The following is a 26,630-nucleotide window of genomic DNA, read 5'->3' as shown; positions in this document are numbered from 1 at the left end:
TGATATCTGTAACTCATTTATAGTGCTATTAATAAAAACTCTGAACATTTTGAAAGCAAAATCTTCACTTGGTACCTCCTTATAGCATCTCTACTATGAAACCTTTGAGAAGAGAAAAAGAGCTATACTGACTGATTAATCAGGTTCTGCTGTATTTTAAGCCCATTCATTTAAATACAAAGAAACAAAAAATTGATTTAAAAACTGTTATATAGTGTTTTAGACATGCACACACATGCACTCCACCTCATTCATATCAATGCGATTTCCTTATATGGATCCAAGGGAATTTCTCTCTCTCTACACACAAAGTATGGATCATTCACAACTACCATTGGAAACAAAGCATTTAGCATTCACAGGATTAGGCTCATGCATATTACAAACTAGTGCATGAAACTTTCTTTAAAGAGGTTTTTTGACCCAATTGATTATCACAATTCTCTGATAAAAGAGCTAAGCCCTTTGATTATTCATCCTCACTGACATTAATGACTCCAGTCTATTGTGCCAGCTAAATTGTTCAAATGCATGAAGTTAAAAATCTGTACACATTTATTTAAAAGAAGTACACACTGGAATTGGTTGAGTGATATTTACCTGATAAATGTCCTAATAATTAATAAAATGACCATTTTTGCTATAATTCACCCACCTTATATAATTAAGTGTATTCTTTGTAAATGTGTTTAAATTATTTCAAAATGTATGAAAATCATCAAATTAGTCATTCGTTGAAATATTTTATTTCATGTTGGCCCATACTCGTGCACAGGGCCGTCCCTAGCTATTTTGGTGCCCTATGCAGCCCCGCCGTGGGGGGGAGGGTTGTGCGGGGCCCTGCCCCAGGCCTCTGCAGCGGGGAGTGGGGGGCTGGCCCCAGGCCTTCGTGGGGGACGGGGGGAAGGGGGGTTGGCCACTTCCTGCAGGAAGTGGAGTGACCCGGCCCCAGCCTGCTCTGCTCCCCTGGCTCCCAGGCTTTGGGGGACGGGGGAAACCACCCCCCAGCACTTGCCGGTGGCGCAGCTGAGGGCCAGGGGAGCGGAGCAGGCTGGGGCCGGGTCACTCTACTTACTGATAAGTGCAGGCCTGACCGCCTCTGGAGTCCTCAGCAGAATGTGGGCGGGGAAGAGGCGGGGTGGGGCAGGAGCTTGTCCATTTGCACCACTACACTAAAACAGCCCATCCAGGAAGAATAACCTATCAAGGAAACTGAAATATAGGGCCTCTCCTGCCAACACTTATACAAGTAGCCTTTACTCGTGTGCTATTTCCACTGACATCAAGAGAACTGCATGTGAGAGAAAGGATTACTGAATGAGAGAAAAAGATTTTGAAAAAAGTATGTTTGAAATTATAGGATAAAAAACGTAGATTAGAAATACTCTGAACCTTCCGAAGCAATTATTTTTATTAAGGGATTATGAAAGCTTAGGTTGTGTCTAGGTGAATTGTTAAGAAATATTGCAAGTAAACCTATACTTCTTTGCCAGATATAATTGTGTAAATTATCTCAAAGCCAATACTTATTCCAAAATGCCCTTGGGGAAGGGGGGGGGGGAGAGACTGCTTAAAAAAAGAGACAGAGATGGAATTATTATTTCCAGTGCCATTGCTCAACACATACCAACTCAGATTTTAAGGCCAGAAGGGACCATCATGATCATCTAGTCCAGGGGTTGGCAACCGTTGGCTCGCGGCTCACCAGGGTAAGCACCCTGGCGGGCCGGCCCGGTTTGTTTATCTGCCGCGTCGGCAAGTTTGGCCGATCGCGGCTCCCACTGGCCGCGGTTCGTGGTCCCAGGCCAATGCGGAGGGCAGGAAGCCACGGCCAGAACATCCCTCGGCTCGCGCCACTTCCTGCCTCCCGCATTGGCCTGGGACCGCGAACCGCAGCCAGTGGGAGCCGCGATCGGCCGAATTTGCTGACGCGGCAGATAAACAAACCGGGCCGGCCCACTAGGGTGCTTACCCTGGCGAGCCGCGAGCCACCGGTTGCCGACCCCTGATCTAGTCTGACCTGCATATTGCAGGTCACAGAACCTCACCCACCCACCCCTGAAATTTACCCATATCTTCTGGCTGAGTTACTAAAGTCCTCAAATCTTGATTTAAAGACTTCAAATTAGAGAATCAACCTTTTACTCTAGTTCAAACCAGCAAGTGACCTTTGGCTCATGAAAGAGAAAAAGGAGGAAAAAAAAGCCAGATACTCGGCTGGTCTGACCTGGGGGTGGAAATCCTTCCTGATCCCAAACATGGCAATCCATTAGACCCCGAGCATTCAGGTGAGATCCACCAACTAGACACGTAGGAAACAATTCTATGTAATAATTCAGAGCCCTTCCCATCTAGTGTCCCATCTCCAGCCTTTGGAGATATTAGCCAATAGTAGTAACAGATCAGCCATGTGCCATTGTAAGCAATCTCATCATACCATCCCCTCCATAAATTTAACAAGCTCAGTCTGATAATAAGTTAGTTTTTTTGCACACACTACTTCCTTTGGAAGGCTGTTCCAGAACTTGACTCCTCTGATGGAGAAAACTATCTAATTTCAAGCCTAACCTTGTTCATGTCTAGTTTCTATCCATTTGTTCTTATGTCAACACTAGCCTTAAATTTAAGTAATTGCTAATGATGTTGGCATTCTTTCATAGGGTGAGATTTTTGGGGTGTTGCTGCCACAACTGAGTGATCTCTCCTTGTTTTTCTCTTATTGAGATACTAACCAGTATCCAGATCTTCTGGACATGCAAAAAATTAGATGGTAGAATAATCTGTAACAAGTGCTAACAACTTACTTAGATGTGAAGTTTTATTTTTTTAAAGTTCTTACACTTAAAGATTAGATTACCATCCAACCTGCAAGTGTAGCAATAACCAACTTTTACCAAGTGGAACACAGTACTATAGAATGAATACTGCTGAGCACCGTGCATGGAATGACTAGAGCATATTGACTCAAGCCATGAGGGCAAGGGGTATAACAAGGAAGACAAAAAAAACAGGGAAACTGATGATTTCTCCAGTTTAGCTATAATGTCATGTTATTCTTGTAAACATCAATGGTAGCAAAGGAGCCAATACCTGGAAAAGGGAGTGCTCAGGACAAGGAGAAGCAGTATAGGATGAGCACAAGGTGACATGTTAAAGTTCTGGACGTGCATAAGAGGCATGCACAGGGTTCAAAATTTTACAGGGACAGTAACAGAGTGATGATAGGGATCTTGGAATATCCTTCCCAGGAATAGTTTGTGATATTTACCATTTTGTGCATTTGAAATGCAAACTGCTCTTCATAAATCTCTTAGTCTCCTAAAATTGTAATTTCTGTGGGTATTCGCACTGGCACAAAGCGGGAGAAACCTTAGACCAGTAATTTATGCATGAATGTCATATGTTTCTGCCTGTCTTATGTATAGACCAGGGGTCAGCAACCTTTCAGAAGTGGTGCGCTGAGTCTTCATTTATTCACTCTAATTTAAGGTTCCGCGTGCCAGTAATACATTTTAACATTTTTAGAAGGTCTCTTTCTATAAGTCTATAATATATAACTAAACTAAACATGCATCCGACGAAGTGGGTATTCACCCACAAAAGCGCAGGCTCCCAAACGTCTGTTAGTCTATAAGGTGCCACAAGACTCTTTGCTGCTCTAACTAAACTATTGTTGTAAGTAAAGTAAATAAAGTTTTTAAAATGTTTAAGAAGCTTCATTTAAAATTAAATTACAATGCAGAGCCCTCCCAGACCAGTGGCCAGGACCCAGGCAGTGTGAGTGCCACTGAAAATCAGCTCGTGTGCCGCCTTCGGCATGCATGCCATAGGTTGCCTACTCCTGGTATAGACCATATGGCTCAAACAGTACAACTAGCAATAAGGAATACCAAAAAGTATAGGTATCCACTAGTGCTCTCTATTTTTCCTCAAGCATAGTCAAACGGAAGATAGTACATAACTTCTTTAGTAATCAGGCATGCATTCTGCTCTCTTAAACTGCTTTGCAAGAATCAGAAATTTCAGGCTGGAAGGGACATTGAGAGATCATCAAGACCAGACTCCTGCATTGAAGAAGGAACAAGTAAACCTAGACCATCTTTGTCCAGCCTGTTCTTAAAAACCTCCCATTATGGGGATTTCACAACCTCCCTTGGAAGTATTTTCCAGATCTTAACAATCCCTATAGTTGATAAGTTTTTCCTAATACCTAACCTAAATCTCCTTTGTTGCAGATTAAGCCCATTACTTCTTGTCCTATCTTCAGTGGACCCTGAGAACAATTGATCACTGTCCTCTTTATAACAGCCCTTCACATATTCGAAGACTTATCAGGCCCTGCAAGACTAAACATGTAGTTTTTCTAACCTTTCCTCATTTGTTCAGGTTTTCTAAACCATTTATCATTTTTGTTGCTCTCCTCTGGACTCTCTTCAAATCTTTCCTAAAGTGTAGCACCCAGAATCGGACATAGTACTCCAAGTTGAGGCCTCACCAGTGCCAAGTAGAGTGGGACAATTATTTCCTGCATCTTACATATAACATGACCTTTATCCATTCTGGTGTTTGGTATGATCCTTTTTTGCAACTGCAGCATATTTGTTGACTCATTCAATTTGTGATCCATTATAGCCCCAATTCTTTTCAGTAGTACTACTGCTAGCCAGTGATTCCCCATTTTGTAGTTGTGCTTTTGATTTTCTCCTTCCTAAGTGAAGTTCTTGTTGAATTCAGACCAGGTCTCCAATTTATCAAGGTTAGTTTTAATTCTAACCTTCTTTTCCAAAGTGTTTGAAACCCCTCCCAGCTTGGTGTCATTTGCAAATTTTATAAGCATACTCCTCTACACCATTATCCAAGTCATTCATAAAAATGACAACTAGTACCAGATCCAGGAATGTCCACAGCAGGACTCCACTACATACTCCCTCCCAGTTTGCCCGCAAGCATTGATAACTACTCTTTAAGTACAATCTTTCAGCCAGTTGTGCACCCACATTATAGTCATTTCATCTAGACCACATTTCTCTAGTTTGCTTAGGAGAATGTGTCATGTGGAAGTGTGTCAAAAGTCTTATTAAAAATTAAGATATAGCATGTCTGCTCCCCCGACCTCATCCACTAGCCCAGTAACCCTGATAAAAGAGAAAATTGGGCTTGTTTGGCACAATTTGTCCTTGACAAATCCATGCTGGCTATTCCTTATAACTCCATTATCCTCTAGGTGCTTACAAATTGTTTGTTTAATCATTTGTTCCAGTATCTTTCCAGGTATCATAGTTAGGATGACTTGTCTATAATTGCCAGGGTCCTCTTTCTTCTCCTTTTAAAAATAGATACTAATGTTTGCCCTTCTCCAGTCCTCTGGGACCTCACCCATTCTCTAGGAATTCTCAAAAGGCAATTGTTAAGGATTCTGAGATTGCTTCAGCTAGTTCCTTAAGAACCCTAAAATGAATTTTATCAGATGCTGCCAACTTGAATACATCTAACTTATCTAAATATTCTTTAACCTATTTTGGCTTGCATTCCTTCTGCCTTGTTGTTAATATTAATTGTGTTAAGTATCCGGCCATAATTAACCTTCCTAATGAAAAGAGAAGCAAAATAGGCATGCCACACCTCTGCCTTCTTTATATCAGTTATTAGCTCTCCTTCCCTGCTAAGTAGAATGATTACACTTCCCTTTGCCTTTCTCTTTCTCTAATGTAATTTAAGAACCTCATATTATTGCCTTTTATGTTCCTTGGTAGGGTGTAATTAACTTTGTGCCTTAGCCTTTTTGATTTTGTCCCTACATGCTTGTGCTATTCTTTTGTGCACCTCCTTAGCAATTCATATGTTTCTATTTTTTTCCCCAAATCAGTAAAGAGCACCCGATAGAGCCATATTGGACTCTTACTAGTCTTCTTATCTTTCCTTCAAACTGGGATAGTTTGCCTTTGTCTCTTTGAGAAACTGCCAGCTCTCTTGAACTCGTTTTTCCCTTAGATTTTCTTCACATGACACCTTACCTACCAGTTTTCAGAGTTTGTTAATATGCCTTTTTGATGTTTATTGTCCTTATTCTGTTGCTTCCTCCTATCTATCATTTCATGATCACTTTCATCCAAATTGCCTTCCATCTTCAGATTTGCTAGCAATTCCTTACTGTTGGTCAGAATCAGGCCTAACATGGCTATTTTCCTAATAGAATATCAGGGTTAGAAGGGACCTTTGGAGGTCATCTAGTCCAACCCCCTGCTCAAAGCAGGACCAATCCCCAATTAAATCATCCCAGCCAGGGCTTTGTCAAGCCTGACCTTAAAAACCTCTAAGGAAGGAGATTCCACCACCTCCCTAGGTAACCCATTCCAGTGCTTCACCTCCCTCCTAGTGAAAACGTTTTTCCTAATATCCAACCTAAACCTCCCCCACTTCAACTTGAGACCATTACTCCTTGTTCTGTCATCTGCTACCACTGAGAACAGTCTACAGCCATCCTCTTTGGAACCCCCTTTCAGGTAGTTGAAAGCAGCTATCAAATCCCGCCTCATTCTTCTCTTCTGCAGACTAAACAATTCCATTTCCCTCAGCCTCTCCTCATAAGTCATGTGCTCCAGCCCCCAATCATTTTTGTTGCCCTCTGCTGGACTCTTTCCAATTTTTCCACATCCTTCTTGTAGTGTGGGGCCCAAAACTGGACACAGTACTCCAGATGAGGCCTCACTAATGCTGAATAGAGAGGAATGATCACGTCCCTCGATCTGCTGGCAATGCTCCTACTTATACAACCCAAAATGCCATTAGACTTCATGGCAACAAGGGCACACTGTTGACTCATATCCAGCTTCTCATTCACTGTAACCCCTAGGTCCTTTTCTGCAGAACTGCTGCCTAGCCGTTCAGTCCCTAGTCTGTAGCAGTGAATGGGATTCTTCCGTCCTAAGTGCAAGATTCTGCATTTGTCCTTGTTGAACCTCATCAGATTTCTTGTGGCCCAATCCTCTAGTTTATCTAGGTCCCTCCATATCCTATCCCTACCCTCCAGCATATCTGCCACTTCTCCCAGTTTAGTGTCATCTGCAAACTTGCTGGGGGTGTAATCCACGCCATCCTCCAGATCATTAATGAAGATATTGAACAAAACTGGCCCCAGGACCAACCTTGGGGCACTCCGCTTGATACTGGCTGCCAACTAGACATAGAGTCATTGATCACTACCCATTAAGCCCAATGATCTAGCCAGCTTTCTATCCACCTTATAGTCCATTCATCAAGCACATACTTCTTTAACTTGCTGGCAAGAATACTGTGGGAGACCGTATCAAAAGCTTTGCTAAAGTCAAAGAATAACATATCCACTGCTTTCCCCTCATCCACAGAGCCAGTTATCGCATCATAGAAGGCAATCAGATTAGTCAGGCATGACTTGCCCTTGGTGAATCCATGCTAACTGTTCCTGAACACTTTCCTCTCCTCTAAATGCTTCAGAATTGATTCCTTGAGGACCTGCTCCATGATTTTTCCAGGGACTGAGGTGAGGCTGACTGGCCTGTAGTTCCCCGGATCTTCCATCTTCCTGGTTACTTCCTCCACTTTATGAAACAAAAAGTTGTCCCCAGTACATTCCAAGAGTTTATTGGAAATTGTGTTTTGCCATAATTTTAAACATATCTGGGTAGATAAATTTCCCATTACTATCAGGTCTTATATTTTGGATATTTCTGTTTGTTCAAGAAATGTCTCATTGTCTTTCTGATTTAGTAGTCTATAGTAGTCCTCTACCATGATATGACTCCTATTTTTTACCTCTTTTATCTTTAATCAGAGATTTTCAACTGGTCTGCCTCTCACCACCTTCTGGACCTCAGAACAAGTCTATATATTCTTGATGTATAATGCAACACCTTCTCCCATTTAATCTAGCCTGTCCTTCCTGAACAAGCTGTGCTCCTTTATACCAGTATTCTAGTCATGAGACTTATACCATGTCTCTGTCTTAATTGAAGACTATTAAAAAATATTAAAGGCCAGAAGTGACTTCCTGCATAACACAGGTCAAAGAACCTTACCTAACAATTTCTGCATCAAGCCTCTTCCTTCTGTTTGAACTATAGTATTTCATCTAGAAAAATATCCAGGCTTGATTTAAAGGCTTCAGATGATAGAGAATCCACCATGTCCTTAGGTGTTCGAATAGTTATTTATTTTTCCTGTTAAAAATGTGCACTTTACATTTAGTCCGTATTTGTCTAGCTTCACCTTTCAACCATTGGATCTCATGTCGTTTTTCCGCCAGATTAAGAAGCCATCTATTATTAGAAATATTTTCTCTATGTAGGTATTTGTAGATCATGATCCAGTTACTTCTTAACGTTCTCTTGTATAAACTATATAGACAGAGCTTCTTAAAGTCTCTCATTACAAAGCATATTTTACAGCCTTCAAATCATTCTTGTAGCTCTTCTCAATTTTTCAATAATGAAGTAGTTTCTGAAAATTCAGGTCTGCAAACTTCCCAGAAGAGTGCTCTGTCACTTGAGTTTAAGTACTGGCTGCATGGTACAAGACAAATGAGGAGGGTCTTTTCTATTTTACCCACCTCTTTTCAGAAGTGGCAATGAAATGAGATGATTTAAAGGATGCTAACCTGCTTCATTTACATCTTAGATCAATAAATGTCCATAGAGAAGGCCTATTCATTGGATGAGCAGTGACCCTGATAAAGTATAAATGACTAGAGCTAGGTGGAAAACTGTTTCTGTCCCATGAGAATTTGGGATTTTGAAAAAAAATCCCATACTGAATCAAGCGAAAGTCAAAAAAAACCACCCACGTTTTCATGAACTAAAAATCCAGAACATTCGTTTTGGTTTAATCAAAATGTTCAGATAATTTTGAAATGTTTCCTTTCAATCTCAAACTTTTTTCCTTCTTTCAGGGTAAATTTTCTAAAATTTTGAAATGAAAAGTTGTTTCAACTAAAAAAACCTAAAACTTTCTAGATTGACAATTTTAAAATTTGATAGTCTCAAAATATGTTACTTTAACTGAAAATATTACAAGTCTGGTATTTTGTTGACCTCAATATTATTTCGTGAACAGTTTCAGTTTAGACAAAAAAACCATTTTGGGGGGGCGGGGGGAATTCCTGACCAACTCTACAAATGAATTATTTCACAGATGCCTCTCTATACTCTGTTATGAAGACAATACAAACTGCATAAATAGAAACATATGCTATTTCATCTAAGATCCTTTCCATCCCCATTTGCCACGTCACCTGTAACTAAGGACTCAACTGATAAACACTTAATTAGGAGATCTGTCCTTTACATAAACTTATATTGATTCATTGAATTTATCAAGATAACTGCATTTCACTCTGCCTCCCTCCAGTTCCCCTTATAACTGAGTAAAAATAACGTAGTCATGGCTAAGGCCTGGTCCACACTAGGACTTTAATTCGAATTTAGCAGCGTTAATTCGAATTAACCGTGCACCCGTCCACACCAGGAAGCCATTTAATTCGACCTAGAGGGCTCTTTAGTTCGAATTCAGTACTCCACCCCGACGAGGGGAGTAGCACTAAATTCGACATGGCTATGTCGAATTAGGCTAGGTGTGGATGCAAATCGAATTTACTAGCTCCGGGAGCTATCCCACACTGCACCACTCTGTTGACGCTCTCGACAGCAGTCCGAGCTCAGATGTTCTGATCAGCCATACAGGAAAAGCACCGGGAAAATTTGAATTCCTTTTCCTGTCTGGCCAGTTTGAATCTCATTTCCTGTGTGGACGTCGTGGCGAGCTCAGCAGCACTGGCAGCGATGCAGAGCTCTCCAGCAGAGGAGTCCATGCAATCTCAGAGTAGAAAGAGGGCCCCAGCATGGACTGACCGGGAAGTCTTGGATCTGATCGCTGTGTGGGGCGATGAGTCTGTGCTTTCAGAGCTGCGCTCCAAAAAACGGAATGCAAAGACCTACGAGAAGGTCTCCAAAGCCATGGCACTCAGAGGATACAGCCGGGATGCAACGCAGTGCCGCGTGAAAATCAAGGACCTGAGACAAGGCTACCAAAAAATCAAAGCGGCAAACGGACTCTCCGGAGCCCAGCCCCAGACATGCCGCTTCTACAAGGCACTGCATGCCATTCTCGGTGGCAATGCCCCACCAGTGACCGTGGACTCTGAGGATGGGATAGTGTCGAGGGGCAGTTTCTCGGCGATGTTCGCCGATGGGGAAGATGAGGAAGGGTTTGTGGAGGACGAGGCAGGCGACAGCGGTTACAATACTGCTTTCCCCGACAGCCAGGATCTCTTCATCACCCTCACAGAGATCCCCTACCAACCCTCCCCGGCCGTTAACCCGGACTCCGAATCAGGGGAAGGATCAGTCGGTAAGTGCTATAAACATGTAAACATTTATTTCTTAACAAAACAGGAATAAAAACTATATAAAAAGAAGGTCAATGCATATAGGGATCGAACAAAAATCCTCTTGGGACAGTTCAACGAAGCTCTCTGAGAGGTACTCGAAAAGCCTCCGCAGGAAGTTCCTGGGGAGAGGTGCCTTGTTGGGTGCTCCGTGGAAGCACACTCTTCCGCGCCAGGCCATCAGGAGGTATAATGGGAGCATCGCCTCGACTAGCATGGCAGCATAGGGCCCTGGTCTGTGCAGGGATTCACACAGCATGCGCTCTCTGTTTCTCCTGGAGACCCGCCTCAGGGTGATCTCGCTCGGTGACTGCTGCATCTAATTAGGGGAATTACTTTAATGTTACTATTGTGAATGCTTGACTTTTCCTTTGCATAACAATGACCGTCGTTTAACAGCCACGTGTTGTAGGCTGCACAGGAAAAGCATACAGGGATCTTTCACGGGGACAGCCGCGAGGGGCTGGAACAGGGTCAGACTTTATGCTTTCCAGATTGCCTGCAGCAGGAGGGCACTGCTATCCATTAACTGTTAAGCAGCCTAAAGTTTACGGCTTACCAGGCCTGGCTGCTACATGGATTCTGCTGTCCTGCCCCGCTTGTCCGATCTCCAGTGCAAGACCCCAGGCAATGAAAGTGAATGCCGAAAATTCGAACTTGTCCTGAGAGCACATGAGATTAGGTGCCCTGTATGGTCTTGTTCACAGAAACTGAGTAGACTGTGTTCAGTGTTCGCAAACATGTATCTTTGGAAGGAAATCACTTCCTTTTTCCCATCACACAGCTGCGGCTCTTTCCCGAACTGCCCCGGCATCCCCCTCACAGAGGCTGGCGCAGATTAGGTGGCGAAAGAAAAAGACTCGGGACGAGATGTTCGCTGAACTGATGGCCTGCTCCAGAGACGAGGCAGCCCAGCAGAGCCAGTGGAGGGAGACCCTCTCTCAGCAGCAGCGCTCACACAGCGAACGGGAGGACAGGTGGCGGCAGGAAGACCAGCAGGCGACTCAAACGCTGCTTGGACTAATGAGGGAGCAAACAGACATGCTCCGGCGCCTTGTGGATGTTCTGCAGGACCGCAGGCAGGAGCAGAGAGCCCCCCTGAACTGTATCTGCAACCGCCCTCCCCCGCCACAAAGTCCTGTCCCCCCCTCACCCAAAATCACAAGAAGGAGGGGCGCTAGGGGCCGTGAAAACTGTCACTCCACCCCAGCAGAGCGCTCATGTACCAAACAGCTCTCATTCCCTAAAGTATGAGAATTGCTTGCCTTCCTGGCTCACCCGATCCCAAATCCCAGTTTCATCCCCCAACTGTGTAGTTGAGTATTAAAAATAGTTTGCTGTTCATTACTGTTTCCGTCATGTTTCTTTGCAGAAGACTTTGTGTGAAGGGGGGGGAGGGGTTTGTTAATTGCATAGGACAGCCACCATTAACAGGGTACAGACATGGGGGCAGGATCAACAGCAGGTCACACACAGAGTGCAGTCACTAGGCACCCGGGTCACTCTGCGAGGTGTCTGCTGCCCCAGGTCAGTCTGGGAGGTGTATGTTGCCCCAGGGTCCAAGCGCCTGGCATCCACAAATGGCAAGGCAGGCTGCCCTTACCATGCCCTTCCACCCTAGCCATGAACCTCTCCGATGCCCTGAGCCCCAGCCAGAGCCATCATCCCCCCACACCTACTCACCCTTCCCACACACCCCTCACCCCTTCCTGCAAACCCACCCCTTCCTGCACACCCTCCGGTAACCGTCCTCCCCCCAGAGACCGCTGTAGGAGCAGGAGCCTGTCAGTCCTCGAGTGTAGAAGCGGTCTGTACATCACTGCACACCGTACCCACCACAGTCTGCGTCCCTGTTGGAACCCTTGAATGAGAATTCGTTAGTAAAGAAAACTTTGTTAATTAAAAATGTTCCAATAACTTTATTTTTAAACGTCTGTTGGAAGGGGGGAAACCTGGTGAACGGGGTATGTAACCGCTGAAAAAAGTCAATAGTAACTGAAACAGGGGCAGGTTCAGCTTCTCTGTAAAGAGACTGGACAGTCATAGGTTACCCTGCTCTCTGAGGAACCTAGCTTTCAAAGCCTCCCGGATGCACACCACTTCCCGCTGGGCTCTTCTAATCGCACGGGTGTCTGGCTGAGCGTAATCAGCAGCCATGCGATTTGCCTCAACCTCCCATCCCGCCATAAAGGTCTCCCCCTTGCTCTCACAGAGATTGTGGAGCATACAGCAAGCTGCAATAACAATGGGGATATTGGTTTCGCTGAGATCCGAGCGAGTCAGTAAGCTCCTCCATCTCCCCTTGAGACGTCCGAAAGCACACTCCACCACCATTCTGCACTTGCTCAGCCGGTAGTTGAAGAGCTCCTTGTCACTGTCCAGGGCGCCTGTATAGGGCTTCATGAGCCAGGGCATTAGCGGGTAGGCTGGGTCCCCGAGGATCACTGTAGGCATCTCCACATCCCCAACACTTACTTTGTGGTCCGGGAAGAAACTACCTTCCTGCAGGCGTCTAAACAGACCAGAGTTCCTGAACACACGTGCGTCATGAACCTTGCCCGGCCACCCGACGTAGATGTTGGTAAAACGTCCCCTATGGTCCACCAGTGCTTGCAGCACCATTGAAAAGTAGCCCTTTCAGTTAATATACTGGCTGGCCTGGTGGGCCGGTCCCAGGATAGGGATGTGAGTGCCATCTATAGCCCCACCGCAGTTTGGGAATATCATCGTGGCGAAGCCATCTATGACGACCTGGACGTTTCCCAGGGTCACCACCTTTGAGAGCAGTAGGTCAACGATTGCGTGGGCTACTTGCATCACAGCAACCCCCAGGGTAGATTTGCCCACGCCAAAGTGGTTCGCTACTGACCGGTAGCTGTCTGGCGTTGCAAGTTTCCAGAGGGCTATGGCCACTCGCTTCTGCACACTCAGGGCTGCTCGCATCCGGGTGTCCTGGCGCTTCAGGGCAGGGGACAGCAAGTCACACAGTTCAAGGAAAGTGCCCTTACGCATCCTGAAGTTTCGCAGCCACTGTGATTCATCCCAGACCTGCAGCACTATGCGGTCCCACCAGTCCGTGCTTGTTTCCCGGGCCCAGAATCGCCATCCCATAGCATGAACGTGACCCATTGCCACCATGATCTCCACGGCGCGGCGTACCGTGCTTTGTGAGAGGTCTGTGCCACTCTCACACTTCACGTCCTCACCGCGCTGCCGGAGCCTCTTCGCCCGATTTCTCAGCAGCTGACTTTGGAAGAGGTGTTCGATAAGGTGCGAGGAGTTGACAACGGCCATAAGTGCAGCGATGATCGCAGCGGGCTCCATGCTCGCAGTGCTGTGGCGTCCGCGCTGTCACTGACCAGAAAAGTGCGCGAACAGAGTTCCCGCCGGCGCTTTCAAGGAGAGAGGGCGGGAGTGACGGTTGAATGATGACAGTTACCCAAAACCACCCTCGACACATTTTTCCCCCAGAAGGCATTGGGGGCTCTACCCAGCATTCCAATGGGAAGCGGGGACTGCGGGAACTGTGGGATAGCTGCCCAGAATGCACCGCTTCCAATGTCGACGCTTGCCCCGTTAGTGTGGACTCACAAAGTTGAATTAGTGTCCTTAGTGTGGATACACAAATTCGAATTCATCAGGTCGAATCCACAAATTCGACCTAAGTTAAATCGAACTACTCTTGTAGTGTAGACATACCCTAAGACAACTTAGATGAGCCTAGGAAAGCAGAAATACAAATGATTAGTAACCAACCACTACCACTAAAATCCACCAATGTCTCCCCTGGAGCCAACCTTTCACTGAAAAGTTACAAAAACACTTTTCCTGCAGAAACATGAGAAGCTTTAGCTGAATGCTCAGAACAACAACATTTGCCTCATCTAAGTGGTAGCTATGCAAAGAGGCAATAATCACATTCTTGTGACCAGAGGTAGGAATAGTCTATGTTTAGTTCAAATTGTGAAAAAAGCTACAAGAGCCTTCTGTGCTCATATATGAGATGGAGGTAATGTATAGAGGTCACCCAAGTTTCATGCTTGGTTAGTTTGTATTCAGAAAGAAACAAAGTTGTTTCAATTTTTTCCCTACAGCAGCCAAGTATGGTTTTTAGCGAGTTTTAACTGCTTCTTACCTAAATTTGGAGCTGAGCTGAATGAAATACCAAGCAGTCAAATGACTTGCCGAAGACAACAGAATCAGTTGTCCAACAGACCCTGTACATGCAGAATATTCCTGGGTACCATTCAGTAGCTTTAACCACTAGATTTCAGTTCTACTTCTGCCAGGTGTACTCTGTTCCACAGGGTTTTACCTGGACAGTTCAGTTTTTGGTCACTGTTTTTTGAGACGTGTGCTGTACCTCCCTGTGTGAAACCAAGTGGCAAGGCACAGCAACGGCCATGAAAGAAAGAGAAAACATGAGGGTGACTCTTCCCATCTCACGCCCATCCCAACTGCTTGCAGGACACAATATATTTTGAAAAGGAAACCTATTTTATTGCATTTGCATTCAAAGAGGTGATGTCCTTAAGTTGTGCCTTGAACTGAACTATCTTGCTAATCTAGCACTGAATTTATAATAAATCAATGAGCAAAAATTAAGCTGCACTCTGAGAGGGAATTAACAAGAAAAGGCTATTTCAGATAAGGAGTATTTACATAAAAGAGCTTTGCACAGTATATGTGCAAAGGGAAGGCGGGAGGACAGAAGAGAACAACCCTGCAGCGTTGAATAGGATTCAGCATAGAGTTTTATTTTTAAATTAGATTCCTCACCAGTGCCATGATGAGACATACACGAACCCAAGGATAGAAAGGAGAAGTGGTTTTTTTTGTTTGTTTGTTTTTTAAATCTTGGACTAAACTAATTACAATGTTATTAGTTGATATATATAATTTAACAAACAGGGACATAAATGCATGATGGTTGTCAGCTTGTGAAATATACTGTTTTGTTCTTCAGGAATCAATCTATAGTCTCCGTACCTTCACAAATACACAATTCCCTAGGAATAAGGAACTTACTACTACCCTTCCACAAGTTATTACCTTGAATGCTTCTTTTGAAGAAGGCCTTGCAGCCCTCGCAAGACCAGACTCCGTAATGGTAGCCTGAAGCATAGTCATTGCACACAGCACAGTAGCGGGTTTCCTTGGTGGATTCCATGGCCAGGCTGCCCTTTTCACTGGTGCTGGACATCCTCTCCCTGCTCCCCTGTCGCCTGTTATCTGAACTTGGCCTGTAAAATGAAAATTCAGTGAATTTATTGATATTAAAAGGTCTCATTCCAGATGCTGAGTTACATTAAAATATATTAAATACTTTAACATTACTTTTACATGTAAGTAATTGCCACAGGCATGTTATATGATCACAAGGAAGAAAAGGAAAAGGAATGGAAGTGATCTGTGGGATTGAAAATGGAAGGGAATGTGGTCAGAGAGACACTGCTGAGATGTGGTCCGCACTATGAAAATATTGAAGAACAAGACTGCTTTGGGAAATGGAATGCAACTGTCTGAGAGAGAATCATGAGACCAAAAATACTAAAAATCATTTGGCTTACTATTTAACATACTAATCACTTACCAAAAATAAGTTTATTTAATTTTCAATTCTTGAACAGAAGTCAGTTATCTTATCAGGATCATATGACCTTGTCCTAGCCAATTACATTGTGTTTCTGAATCTAACAAGTTGGACCTTTCTCCAGGTTTTACTTTTGGGTGCAGACATGTTGTTCTCTTCCCCATTTTGAGTGCAGCAGGAATCCCTGTTTTTTTTTAATTAATGAGGCATCTGTCACAAACAGCAACTTCAAGCTCCTAGCCAAAACTCCCCAGCAATTCTCCAAAGACTCCTACTCTCAAATGCCATCTTCCTTTCATGTAACTAAAATTACTCCCCAACATCTGCTGTCACTCTTCCCAAGTATCCATATCAGCCAAAACTTCCTGGAAGCATTCCTATGCCATTCCCAAATGCCACCATCCATACCTGTCAAAACTCGTATGCCTTCTGTGCCCAAATTAAATTCATTGGCATTCAACTGCTTAGAATGGATATCACTTATAGAAATACAAGGTATTGTCATAGAATCATAGAATATCAGAGTGATAGGCTATTCTAAGCAACTGAATTATGCCAAAAATCCAGGTTAACAGCATTTTTGAAGTCAAGCGAAAGCTTTTGCCTCAAGCCCTGTGTTCCAGTTCATTTTGGACTCTTCTTTTAATATTCACCTGTGGTTTATTTGTGACTTGTGTAAGTTGAAAACAGCTGTGAACAGTGAAATGCAGACATGGCAGACCTCTGGCTTTTCGGAGGTTCTAGAAAGTGGGGAGGTGACAGAATTCCTGACACCATAAGCATGACCATAATATGCAAAGTAACATTCATTTGCATATTTTGGATACTATTAAAATTTAAGAGGAGGAGGGAAACCTCCCTCCCTAGGTCTACTTTTAACCCTTTCCTGTTTTTCCCATCATTTTATTGTCCTTCATTGCTTTGATTTCTCCCTTTGAAGCTGATTTACCTCAAAGTCTCATTTAACCACATCCCTTTTACTGTATCACTTCACTACTTCTTCTCCCATGTTGCCAAGCTTTAGAAATAAGCAAAAGAAGCCAAGCACTGCATTTTTATACTTTCCCTGTACCCTTCCGCCACAGCCATAAAGATGCCAGAACATCCCTTTCCTTCCAACACATGGAACTGCTAATACCATCACTTAGGGTACATCTACACTATCCGCCGGATTGGCGGGTAGCGATTGATCTATCAGGGATCAATTTATCATGTGTAGTATAGACACAATAAATCGATCCCCGATCGCTCTCCCATCGACTGCTGAACTCCAGCTCAGCGAGAGGCGGAAGCAAAGTCAACAGGGGAGTGGCGGCCATCGATCCCGCGCCGCAAGGATGCAAAGTGATTCTAAGTCTATCTAAGATAAGTCGACTTCAGCTACGCTATTCTCATAGCTGAAGTTGCATATCTTAGATCAATCCCCACCTCCACCCCCCAGTGTAGACCAGGCCATAGTGGAGGAGAAGAGATCTCCACGCTCCAGTCTTTGCTGCTTTTCTGAGATTCCCAACCCTCCCATTGTTTCTTGGTATGAGGTAGGGGATGGGACCCACTGGAAAGGGGAAGTACCTCACAGCAACAGGGCCAGCTCGGAGAAGAGGATGGTTCTGGCAGGGGAGAGGTGAACTAGCTTGGACTCGTAAACAGAATTCATGGCCTAACTCTGCCTCATTATGATCACAGATCTTCCCTCTTGTCCGCCAGCCCCAATAGCCTCAACGTAACTCAGGAAATTAACAGCCCTCCAGAAATAGGGCTTTTTGAAGTTTTCAGTGTTTATACTCCAATGAAAAGCAAAAATAAGCTAACCAAACACCTTTAGCTACATTTTAACAAGGATAACCTATACACCAGTTTAGGTGAATGAGACTATACACTTAACTATTAATCAAAATGATTAATGGATTTCAAGCCTGGAAGGGATCATTGTGATCTATTCTAATCTCCTGTCTAGAGACCATATAACTTCCCCAAAATAATTCCTAGAGCATATATTTTATAAAAGCATCCTATCTTGACTTAAAATTGCCACTGATAAAGAATCCATTGTGACCTTTTGCAAGTTGTTCAGTGGTTAATTACCCTCACTGTTAAAAAATTGTGCCTTATTTCCAATAGACGGAAGTTGAAACTAGACTGGATCATGTTACACCCTTCTCTGCTAGATTGAAGAGCACATTATCAAACAGGTTTACCCTATTAGATACTTCTAGACTGGAACATAGGCATCACTTAACCGTCTCTTTGTTAAGGAAGTTGGTGGCAATGGGAGACTTCAACTACTCAGACATCTGTTGGGAAAATAATGTGGCAGGGCACAGATTATCCATCAAGTTCTTGGAACGTACTGGAGACAATTTTTTATTTCAGAAGGCAGAGAAAGCTATTAGGGGAGAGACTGTTCTAGATTTGATTTGACAAATAGGGAGGGACTGGTTGAGAATTTCAAAGAGGAAGGCAGCTTGGGTGAAAATGATCATGAAATGGTAGAGTTCATGATTCTAAGGAACGGTAGAAGGAAATAAAGATAAAGATAATGGATTTCTAGAAGGCACACTTTAGCAAACTCAGGGAGTTGGTAGGCAAGATCCCATGGGAAGCAAGTCTAAGGGGGAAAACACTTCTAGAGGTGACAGTTTTCAGAGAGACATTAAGAGCAGAAGAGAAAAACTATCCTACTGCACAGGAAAAATGTGAAGTATGGCAGGAGACCACCCTGTCTTAACCAGGAGCTCTTCAATTATCTGAAACACACACACACAGTCCTACAAAGAGTGGAAACTAGGTCAAATTACAAAGGATGAATATAAACAAATAAGTACATAGAGACAAAATTAGAAGGGTCAGGCACAAAATGAGATGAAACTAGCTAGAGACATAAAGGGTAACAAGAAAACATTCTACAAATACATTAGAAGCAAGAGGAAAACCAAGGACAGGGTAGGCCTGTTACTCCATGGGGCGGCGGGCGGGGCAGGGAGAGGGAACAATAACAGAAAGTGTGGAAATGGCAGAAGTGTTGAATGACTTTTTTGTTTCAGTTTTCACCAGTGGTGAGCTGGAGCCGGTTCCCACGGGTTCGCGGGAACCGGTTGTTAAATTTAGAAATCCTTTTAGAACCGGTTGTAAAGGGCTTTTAAATTTAACAAAAGCTCCAGCAGCTCCCTGCCCTGCCCCAGGCCCCAGCTCACCTGGCTCCAGCTCTGCCTCTGCCTCCTCCTCTGAAGGCTCCCCTCCGGGCTTCCCGCCAATCAGCTGTTAGCGCGGGAAGCCTGGGAGGGCTGAGAAGGAAGCAGCAGCTTCCTGCAGGTGAGCTGGGGCGGGGGGCATGAGGAAGGCTCTAGGTGCCGCGCGGCTCCAGGCCAGCCCCCGGCCCAGACTCCGACGCCGGCTGGGCGGTGCGGCTCTGGGCCGGCCCCCGGCCCCGACTCCAGTCTCCAGCCCAGCCCCTGACTCCGGCCTGGCCAGTGGCTCCGGACCGGCCCCAACTTTGGGCTGACCCTGACTCCGGGCCGGCCAGCGACTCCGGCCTCCAGCTTCGGGCCAGCCCCCGGTCCCCAACTCCGGCCTGGCCCTCGACTCTGGCCTGGCCAGTGGCTCCAGGCTGGCCCCCGGCCTCGACTCCAGGCCGGCCAGCGGCTCCGGCCCCCAGCTCTGGGCTAGCTCCAGTCCCGACTGCGGGCCGGCCCCCGATTTCAGCCTGGCCAGCGGCTCTGGCCCAGCCCCCAACTCTGGCCTGGCGCCCACAGCCCCCATCTCCAGGCAGCGCGGTAAGGGGGGCAGGGAGGAGATGTTGGATAGAGGGTGGGGGGTGGATTAGGGTCAGGACTCAGGGCAGTCAGAGGGCAGGGAACAGGGGAATTGAATGGGGGCAAAGGTCCTGGGGGGGCAGTCAGGAAGAAGAGGGGGTTGGATGGGGCGGTGGGAGGCAGTCAGGGGCAGGGGTTCCAGGGGCAGTCAGGACAGAGAGAAGGGGTGGTTGGATGGGGCAAGGGTTCTGGGGGGCCATCAGGAATAAGAGGAGGGGTTGGATAGGGCGGCAGGGGGCAGTTAGGGGACAGGGAAGGGGGGTGGATGGGGCAGGAGTCCTGGGGATGGGGTGTCAAGGAACGTGGGAGGTTAGATAGGGCAGGAGTCCCCGGGGGCAGAGGGGGGGACGACCCCCTCGTGGGGTGAGAAGGAGGGAACCGGTTGTTAATATTTTGGCAGCTCATCACTGGTTTTCACCAAAAAAGTTAGTAGCGATTGGACATCAAACATACTGAATGCCAGTGAAAATGAGGTAGGATCAGAAGCTAAAACAGGGAAAGAACAAGTTAAAAATTATTTAGACAAGTTAGATGTCTTCAAGTCACCAGGGCCTGATGAAATACTCAAGGAGCTGACTAAAGAGATATGAGTAATTAGTGATTATCTTCAAAAAGTCATGGAAGAGGGAAGAGATTCCAGAGGACTGGAAAAAGGCAAATATAGTGCTCATCTAAAAAAGGGGAAATAAGGACAACCTGGGGAATTACAGACCAATTAGCTTAACTTCAGTACCAAGAAAGATAATGGAGCAAATAATTAAGCAATCAATTTGCAGACACATAGAAGATAATAAGGTGATAAGTAACAATCAGCATAGATTTATCAAGAACAAATCATGTCAAACAAACTTAATTGCTTTCTTTGACAGAACAACAAGCCTTGTGGATAGGGGAACGCAGCAGGTGTGGTATATCATTACTTTATTAAGGCTTTTGATACTGTCTCATGTGACTGTCTCATAAACAAACTAGGAAAATACAACCTAGATGGAGCTACTATAAGATAGGTGCATAATGGGTTGGAAAACCATTCCCAGAAAGTAATTATCAGTGGTTCACAGTCAAGCTGGCAAGACATATCAAGTAGGGTCCCACAGGGATCAGTTCTGGGTGTGGTTCTGCTCAATATCTTAATCAATTATGTAGATTATGGCATAGAGAGTACATTTATAATGTTTGCAGATTATACCAAGATGGGAGGGGTTGCAAGTGCTTTGGAGGATAGGATTAGCATTCAAAATGATCTGGCAAAGTGGAAAAATGGTCTAAAGGAAATAGGAATAATTTTCAGGACAAATGCAAAGTACATCACTTAGGAAGGAACAATTAGTTGCATACATACAAAATGGGAAACAACCGTCTAGAAAGGAGTACTGCAGAAAGAAGGACTGCAGAAAGGGATCTGGGGGTGAGTGAATCACTAGATAAATATGAGTGAACAGTGTAACAGTTGCAAAAAAAATCAAACATCATTCTGGGATGTATTAGCAGGAGTGTTGTAAGGAAGACTTGAGAAGTAATTCTTCTGCTCTACTCCATGCTGATTAGGCTTCAACTGGAGTATCAGGAAAAATGTGGACAAATTGGAGTAAGTCCCAGAAAGAGCAACAAAAATGATTAAAGATCTAGAAAAATGTGACTGTGATGGACGATTGAAAAAAATTGAGTTTGTTTAGTCTGGAGTAAAAAAGACAGAGATGGGGAAGGATAACCGTTTTCAAGTACATAAAAGGTTTAGATGGAGAAGAGAGAAAATTATTCTCCTTAACCTCTGAGGATAGAACAAGAAGCAATGGGCTTAAATTGCAGCAAGGGCGGTTTAGGTTTGACACTAGGAAAAACTTCCTAACTGTCCAAGTGGTTAAGCACTAGCATAAATGGCCTTGGGAGGTTGTGGAATTTCCATCACTGGAGATTTTTAAGATCAGGTTAGACAAACACCTATGCAGGATGGTCTAGATCAGGGGTGGGCAAACTTTTTGGGCTGAGGGCCACATCTGGATGGGGAAATTGTATGCAGGGCCGGGGCAAGGGGTTGGGGTGCGGGAAGGAGGGAGGGAGTGCAGGGTGTGGGAATGGGCTCAGGGCAAGGGATTGGGGCAGAGGAGGGGTGCAGAATGTATGAGGGGGCTCAGGGCAGGAGGTTGGGGTGCACAGGGGTGCAGGACAGGGCCGGCTTTAGGACGATTCCCTTGAATCGGGCCCTGTGCCTAAGAGGGCCCCCGTGCTTGCGCCTAAGAGGGCCCCGAGCCCTAAAGAAGAGCGCCAAACTTAGGCGCCTTTTTAATTTTTACTCACTGGGCAGCGCTCCAGGTCTACGGCAGCACTTCGGCAGCAGGTCCTTCAGTGCCGCGGAAGACCTGGAGCGCCGCCGGGTGAGTCATCCCTGCCGGGGCCCCGTCGAAACTATTCAAATCAGGGCCCACACTTCCTAAAGCCGGTCCTGGTGCAGGATGCAGCAGGGCGCTCAGGGCAGGGGGTTGAGGTGCAGGAGGGGTGTATGAGGGGGCTTAGGGCAGGGAGTTGGGGTGTAGGGTGCAGGCAGGGTTCAGGCTCTGGCCCAGCGCCACTTACCTAAAGTGGCTCCGGGGTGGCAGTGGCGCGCACCAGGGCCAGGGCAGGTTCCCTGGATGCCTTCTCTGTCCCCGGCCCCGCGCCGCTCCAGGAAGCGCTGCAGCCCCTTTGAGGGTGGGGGGCAGAGGGCTCCATGTGCACTGCCCTTGCCATGCCTCCAAGTACCTCTCCCGAAGCTCCCATTGGCCACAGTTCCCCTGGACGCAAGGGCAATGCACGGAACCCTCTGCCCCCCACCCGCACCCCCCAGCCTGGGGGCTGCAGGGATGTGGTGCCAGTCGCTTCTGTGAGCGGCACGGGGCCCACGGCGCCACAGGGGGCAAGCCTGCGGGACGTATCCAAAGCCCTGAGGGGTCGGATCCGGCCCGCGAGCCGTAGTTTGCCCACCCCTCATCTAGATAATTCTTAGTCCTGCCATGAGTGCAGGAGACGCATGCAGGACTAGATGACCTCTCAAAGTCCCTTCCAGTCCTATGACTCTATGAAGCTAAACCGATGGATCTCCTTGAGTCTATCACTATCAGGCATGTTTTCTAATCCCTTGATCATTCTCATGGTCTCGTCTCTGAACCCTCTCCAATTTATCAACATCCTTCTTGAACTGTGGTCACCTGAAATGGAACAGTATTCCACCAGCAGTTGGACCAGTACCAGGAAATTAACCTCTCTGGTCCTACTTGAGATTCCCCTATGTATACATCCAAGGAGCCCTTTAGGAACTTGCACTAGGAACTTCTGGTAAGCTGATTATTCACCATGACCCCCAAATCCTTTTCAAGGTCACTGCTTCCCAGGATAGAGTCCCCTATCCTGTAAATATGACTTACATCCCTTGTTCTAGATGTATACATTTACATTTAGCCGTATTAAAAACACAATGTGTTTGCAAGCAGTTTACCAAGTAATGTAGATCAGCAACCTATTGTATTAATTATTTCCCACTCCCCCAATTTTTGAGTCATCTGCAAACTTTATCACTGATGATTTTATGTTTTCTTTCAGGTAAAACACTTGATAAAAGCGTTAAATAGTATAGAGCCAAGAACCAATCCCTGCACCCATTCAGTGATGATTCTCCATTTACAAGTACATTGACACCTATCTGTTAGCTGGTTTTAAACCCATTAAGTGTGTGCCAGGTTAATTTTATATCATTCTAAGGTTTTTTTGAAAAACTAAAATACTGGGTGGTTTCAAGTCAAATGTCTTACAGAAGTCTCGGTATATTACATCAGCACTATTACCTTTACCAAGCAAACTTGTAATCTCATCAAAAGAAAAAGGTAGTTTGACAAGATCTATTTTCCAAAGACCCATGCTAATTGACATTAGTTATATTACCCTCTTTTCAGTCTTATTCATAGAGTCCCATAATCGCCACTCTGTTATCTTGCCCAGTTTTGATGTGCTTTCCATCAGCTTCCCTCATAATAGAAAAAAGCCGCAAGAGAGAACCCCAGTGGCTCAGCTTTGGGGATTCCTACAGCTGTGAATCACCCATAGGAATGCTCACTTTCTACACACAAACTACTGTTAACAGAAGAAAAAGTGGGGTTAAGTGTTTCATTGCTGTTGCCACATGCCAATCAGGTCTGAACTACTTGTTCCAAATACCCTGGTTCCTGACCTACTAGCAAAGTTCAAATGTTTGCCAACTACTCCAATTCAGCTGTACAGGGCTTCCTGCAGTTAAGTACAAGTGATTTTTAAAAAAGGTTGCAGTAAAAGGCATCATTATCCCAGCAAACATTTGGAGATCTTCAGTCATCAGGGTTGCTTACCAAACCATTTGAGATCAAAGCACCTAAGTCATTTAGGAGCCTAAATCTTATTGATAGGCTTTGGACCAGGCCCTATTCTCTACATTGCATGTTCACACTGAGGTCACAAAGCAATGTCCTACTCTGAACATATGTTTTTATAATGGCACCATCACTGGTTCCCACATTTGAAATAGGTTAGGATTTCCCAGTGGCTCTGTGAACATAGGCAGAGTTTTTCAAAGGTTCACTTTCATTAAGAGCCTCACTAACAAATACAGAGTCATAAGGTTCTTTCTTCATTGTGTTCTTCATAGGACAGGGAAGATTTTATTCTTTATCAAAATGTTTATATCATTTCTGGAAAATGCATGAATAAACTGAAATATTGCAACAGTCCTCTTATCTTGTTAGTTACAGAATGTACAGCTAAGACCCAAACGGAAACAAGAATGCATGGGATGGAGATTAGAGCGAGTCAGAAGTTATTAATATGCACCTGACATATTAATAACAATCATTTTTTCCACCCCACAATTTGTGATTAATCCATCTTAATTTGCATTCAAAATTATATCTAAAAATCTGAACCGATACCTTTACATGTTATTCTTTTGCCTCCAAGTATTAGTGTCTCAAGATACTTCCTTGAGAATTCACCACAACTGAATATGAATATTTATACCTGAACAACACAACTTCTGACATATTTCCCATTGCTTTTGACACCTCATAAACACTTTATGGGTGTGGTTTAAGTTATTGTAACATGAATATATATCTAAAAAAGCCCCAACAACCTATTGTTGAATCTTGCTAATTCACATGAATGACTGTGGAGACCCATTGCAAATTAATAAATTTTGGAAAATATAAATAAAGCAAATACTTAAAGTGGAGATAATGCAGCATGGAATATGCTTTGTTTATTTGACCAGTGTAGTTCAATTATTTATATATTTATTATATAATTTATTTAATTTACATACTTTAATTATTTATATAAATATATTTAATATATAAATAGACATAATAAATAGTAATACTTTCTGTAGTATAATTTGCAAGTATAATGGAATTTTAACATCACACTTCTCTACTGCACAATTTTAGCAGAGATGTGGGATCTAGGGTGACCAGATGAGAGGGAGAAAATATCAGGACACCTGGGGGAGGGGGGTAGTGTCCACCAGCGGAGCAAAAAAAAAAAAAGAGTGCTGCCGGCAGAACGAAATATCGGGACAAAATACGTCCCGACTAAAAATCGGTTGGGACGCGGGACAAACACCTAAAGGCACCCTCCAATATTAGACTCTCCTTCCTGGCTTCCCTCCCCAGAAACATCACCACTCAAACATCCCCTTTAGAAAGAGTCTAGGAAAAATAACTGTGTCCTGCAGTTTGTCGTAAGGGTCTCATAGCCAGGCTCTGATATGCCACAATGGGAAGCAAACTGCAGTGCCACAGACCCCTCACTCCACACCAGAACTATGCTGCTGCCAGCCCCTCCCACTTATTGCAGAGGAGTGTTGGCCTGAGCTTTGCATTATCACGTCAGCATCACATTAAAACATTACAGGAGGAGATAGACATTCTTTAGGTAAAGAGGACACAACCCACTTACAGCTTTAAAGTCAAAAGCAGTTTCCTGAATTTCACCCAGAACTCAATTGCTAGCTAGTGCACATCATGAATCACAGGTGCAACGTGCGCCTCGCAAGAAACTACATTGTGCAGTAGATCCAGTTCTGAATGATTTCAAGTGTAGCCTCGTGAAGAGCACATTGCAACAATCTAACAGAGAGGTGTCAAAAGCACTGATGACATCACCATGTCCAGAAGATAAGGGCACAGCCTTTTTATTACCATGCAACACTAGTCTTCTCTATGCTCTTTGCAAGTGGCAAATGGTAACAAACAAACCAGTTATTGACTACTACTGGGGGGGGAGGCCAACCAAACGACCCAGAAAGAAAAAACCAAACATAGCATGGAATTTGTGACTGAAAATTAAAGCTTCCCTTTTGTGCGTAACAATAAATTTGGCATTATTTAAATTGAAAACCTTCTCTGGAGCTGTAGCATGACCAGATTATATACAATAGGAGACGGGGACAAGCCACTGCTCTCCCCATCCCTGACTCCATTTTATAACTCCCTTCTGTAACAGGCTAGCAAAGTCTACTCAGAAACCCCCTGATTAGCAGGTTACTTTGGCTGACTCACAGAGACAGGTAGAACTTGTCTATACCTGGCTATACTAAGGATTAGTATCTCTAGGCAGAGGGATGTAGGGTCTGGGTTGGAGAAGTTCTGCAGTAAAACCCTAGGAACAACCTAGTTTGGGGGAGAGGGAGGTGACTTAGTCTGAGTTTTGGGTTATGTTATTGTTATTTCATCTGCCAATAAAAAAAAACCCCACAATCCCAGGAAGAGGGGTCAGTTTGGGCTCTAACCCAGGATCCCTGTGTCCT

General features: G+C 44.7%; 1 protein-coding gene across 5 annotated transcripts in view; it reads right to left on the bottom strand.

Annotated features, from left to right (window-relative positions):
- ESR1 (estrogen receptor 1) overlaps positions 1 to 26,630 on the bottom strand; it is a 285,513-nt gene that overhangs the window by 131,526 nt on the left and 127,357 nt on the right. For all 5 annotated transcript variants that reach the window (XM_045011673.1, XM_045011671.1, XM_045011672.1 and 2 more), the window contains one exon: positions 15,470 to 15,660. In XM_045011673.1, the coding sequence (XP_044867608.1) occupies positions 15,470 to 15,660 (191 nt within the window). The remainder of the gene's footprint in view (positions 1 to 15,469; positions 15,661 to 26,630) is intronic.

Source organism: Mauremys mutica, chromosome 3 (assembly GCF_020497125.1).
Source record: "Mauremys mutica isolate MM-2020 ecotype Southern chromosome 3, ASM2049712v1, whole genome shotgun sequence".
Lineage (NCBI taxonomy): Eukaryota > Metazoa > Chordata > Testudines > Geoemydidae > Mauremys > Mauremys mutica.
The sequence above is the reverse complement of the archived record's forward strand: the minus strand, read 5'-3'. Positions and strand labels throughout refer to the sequence as shown.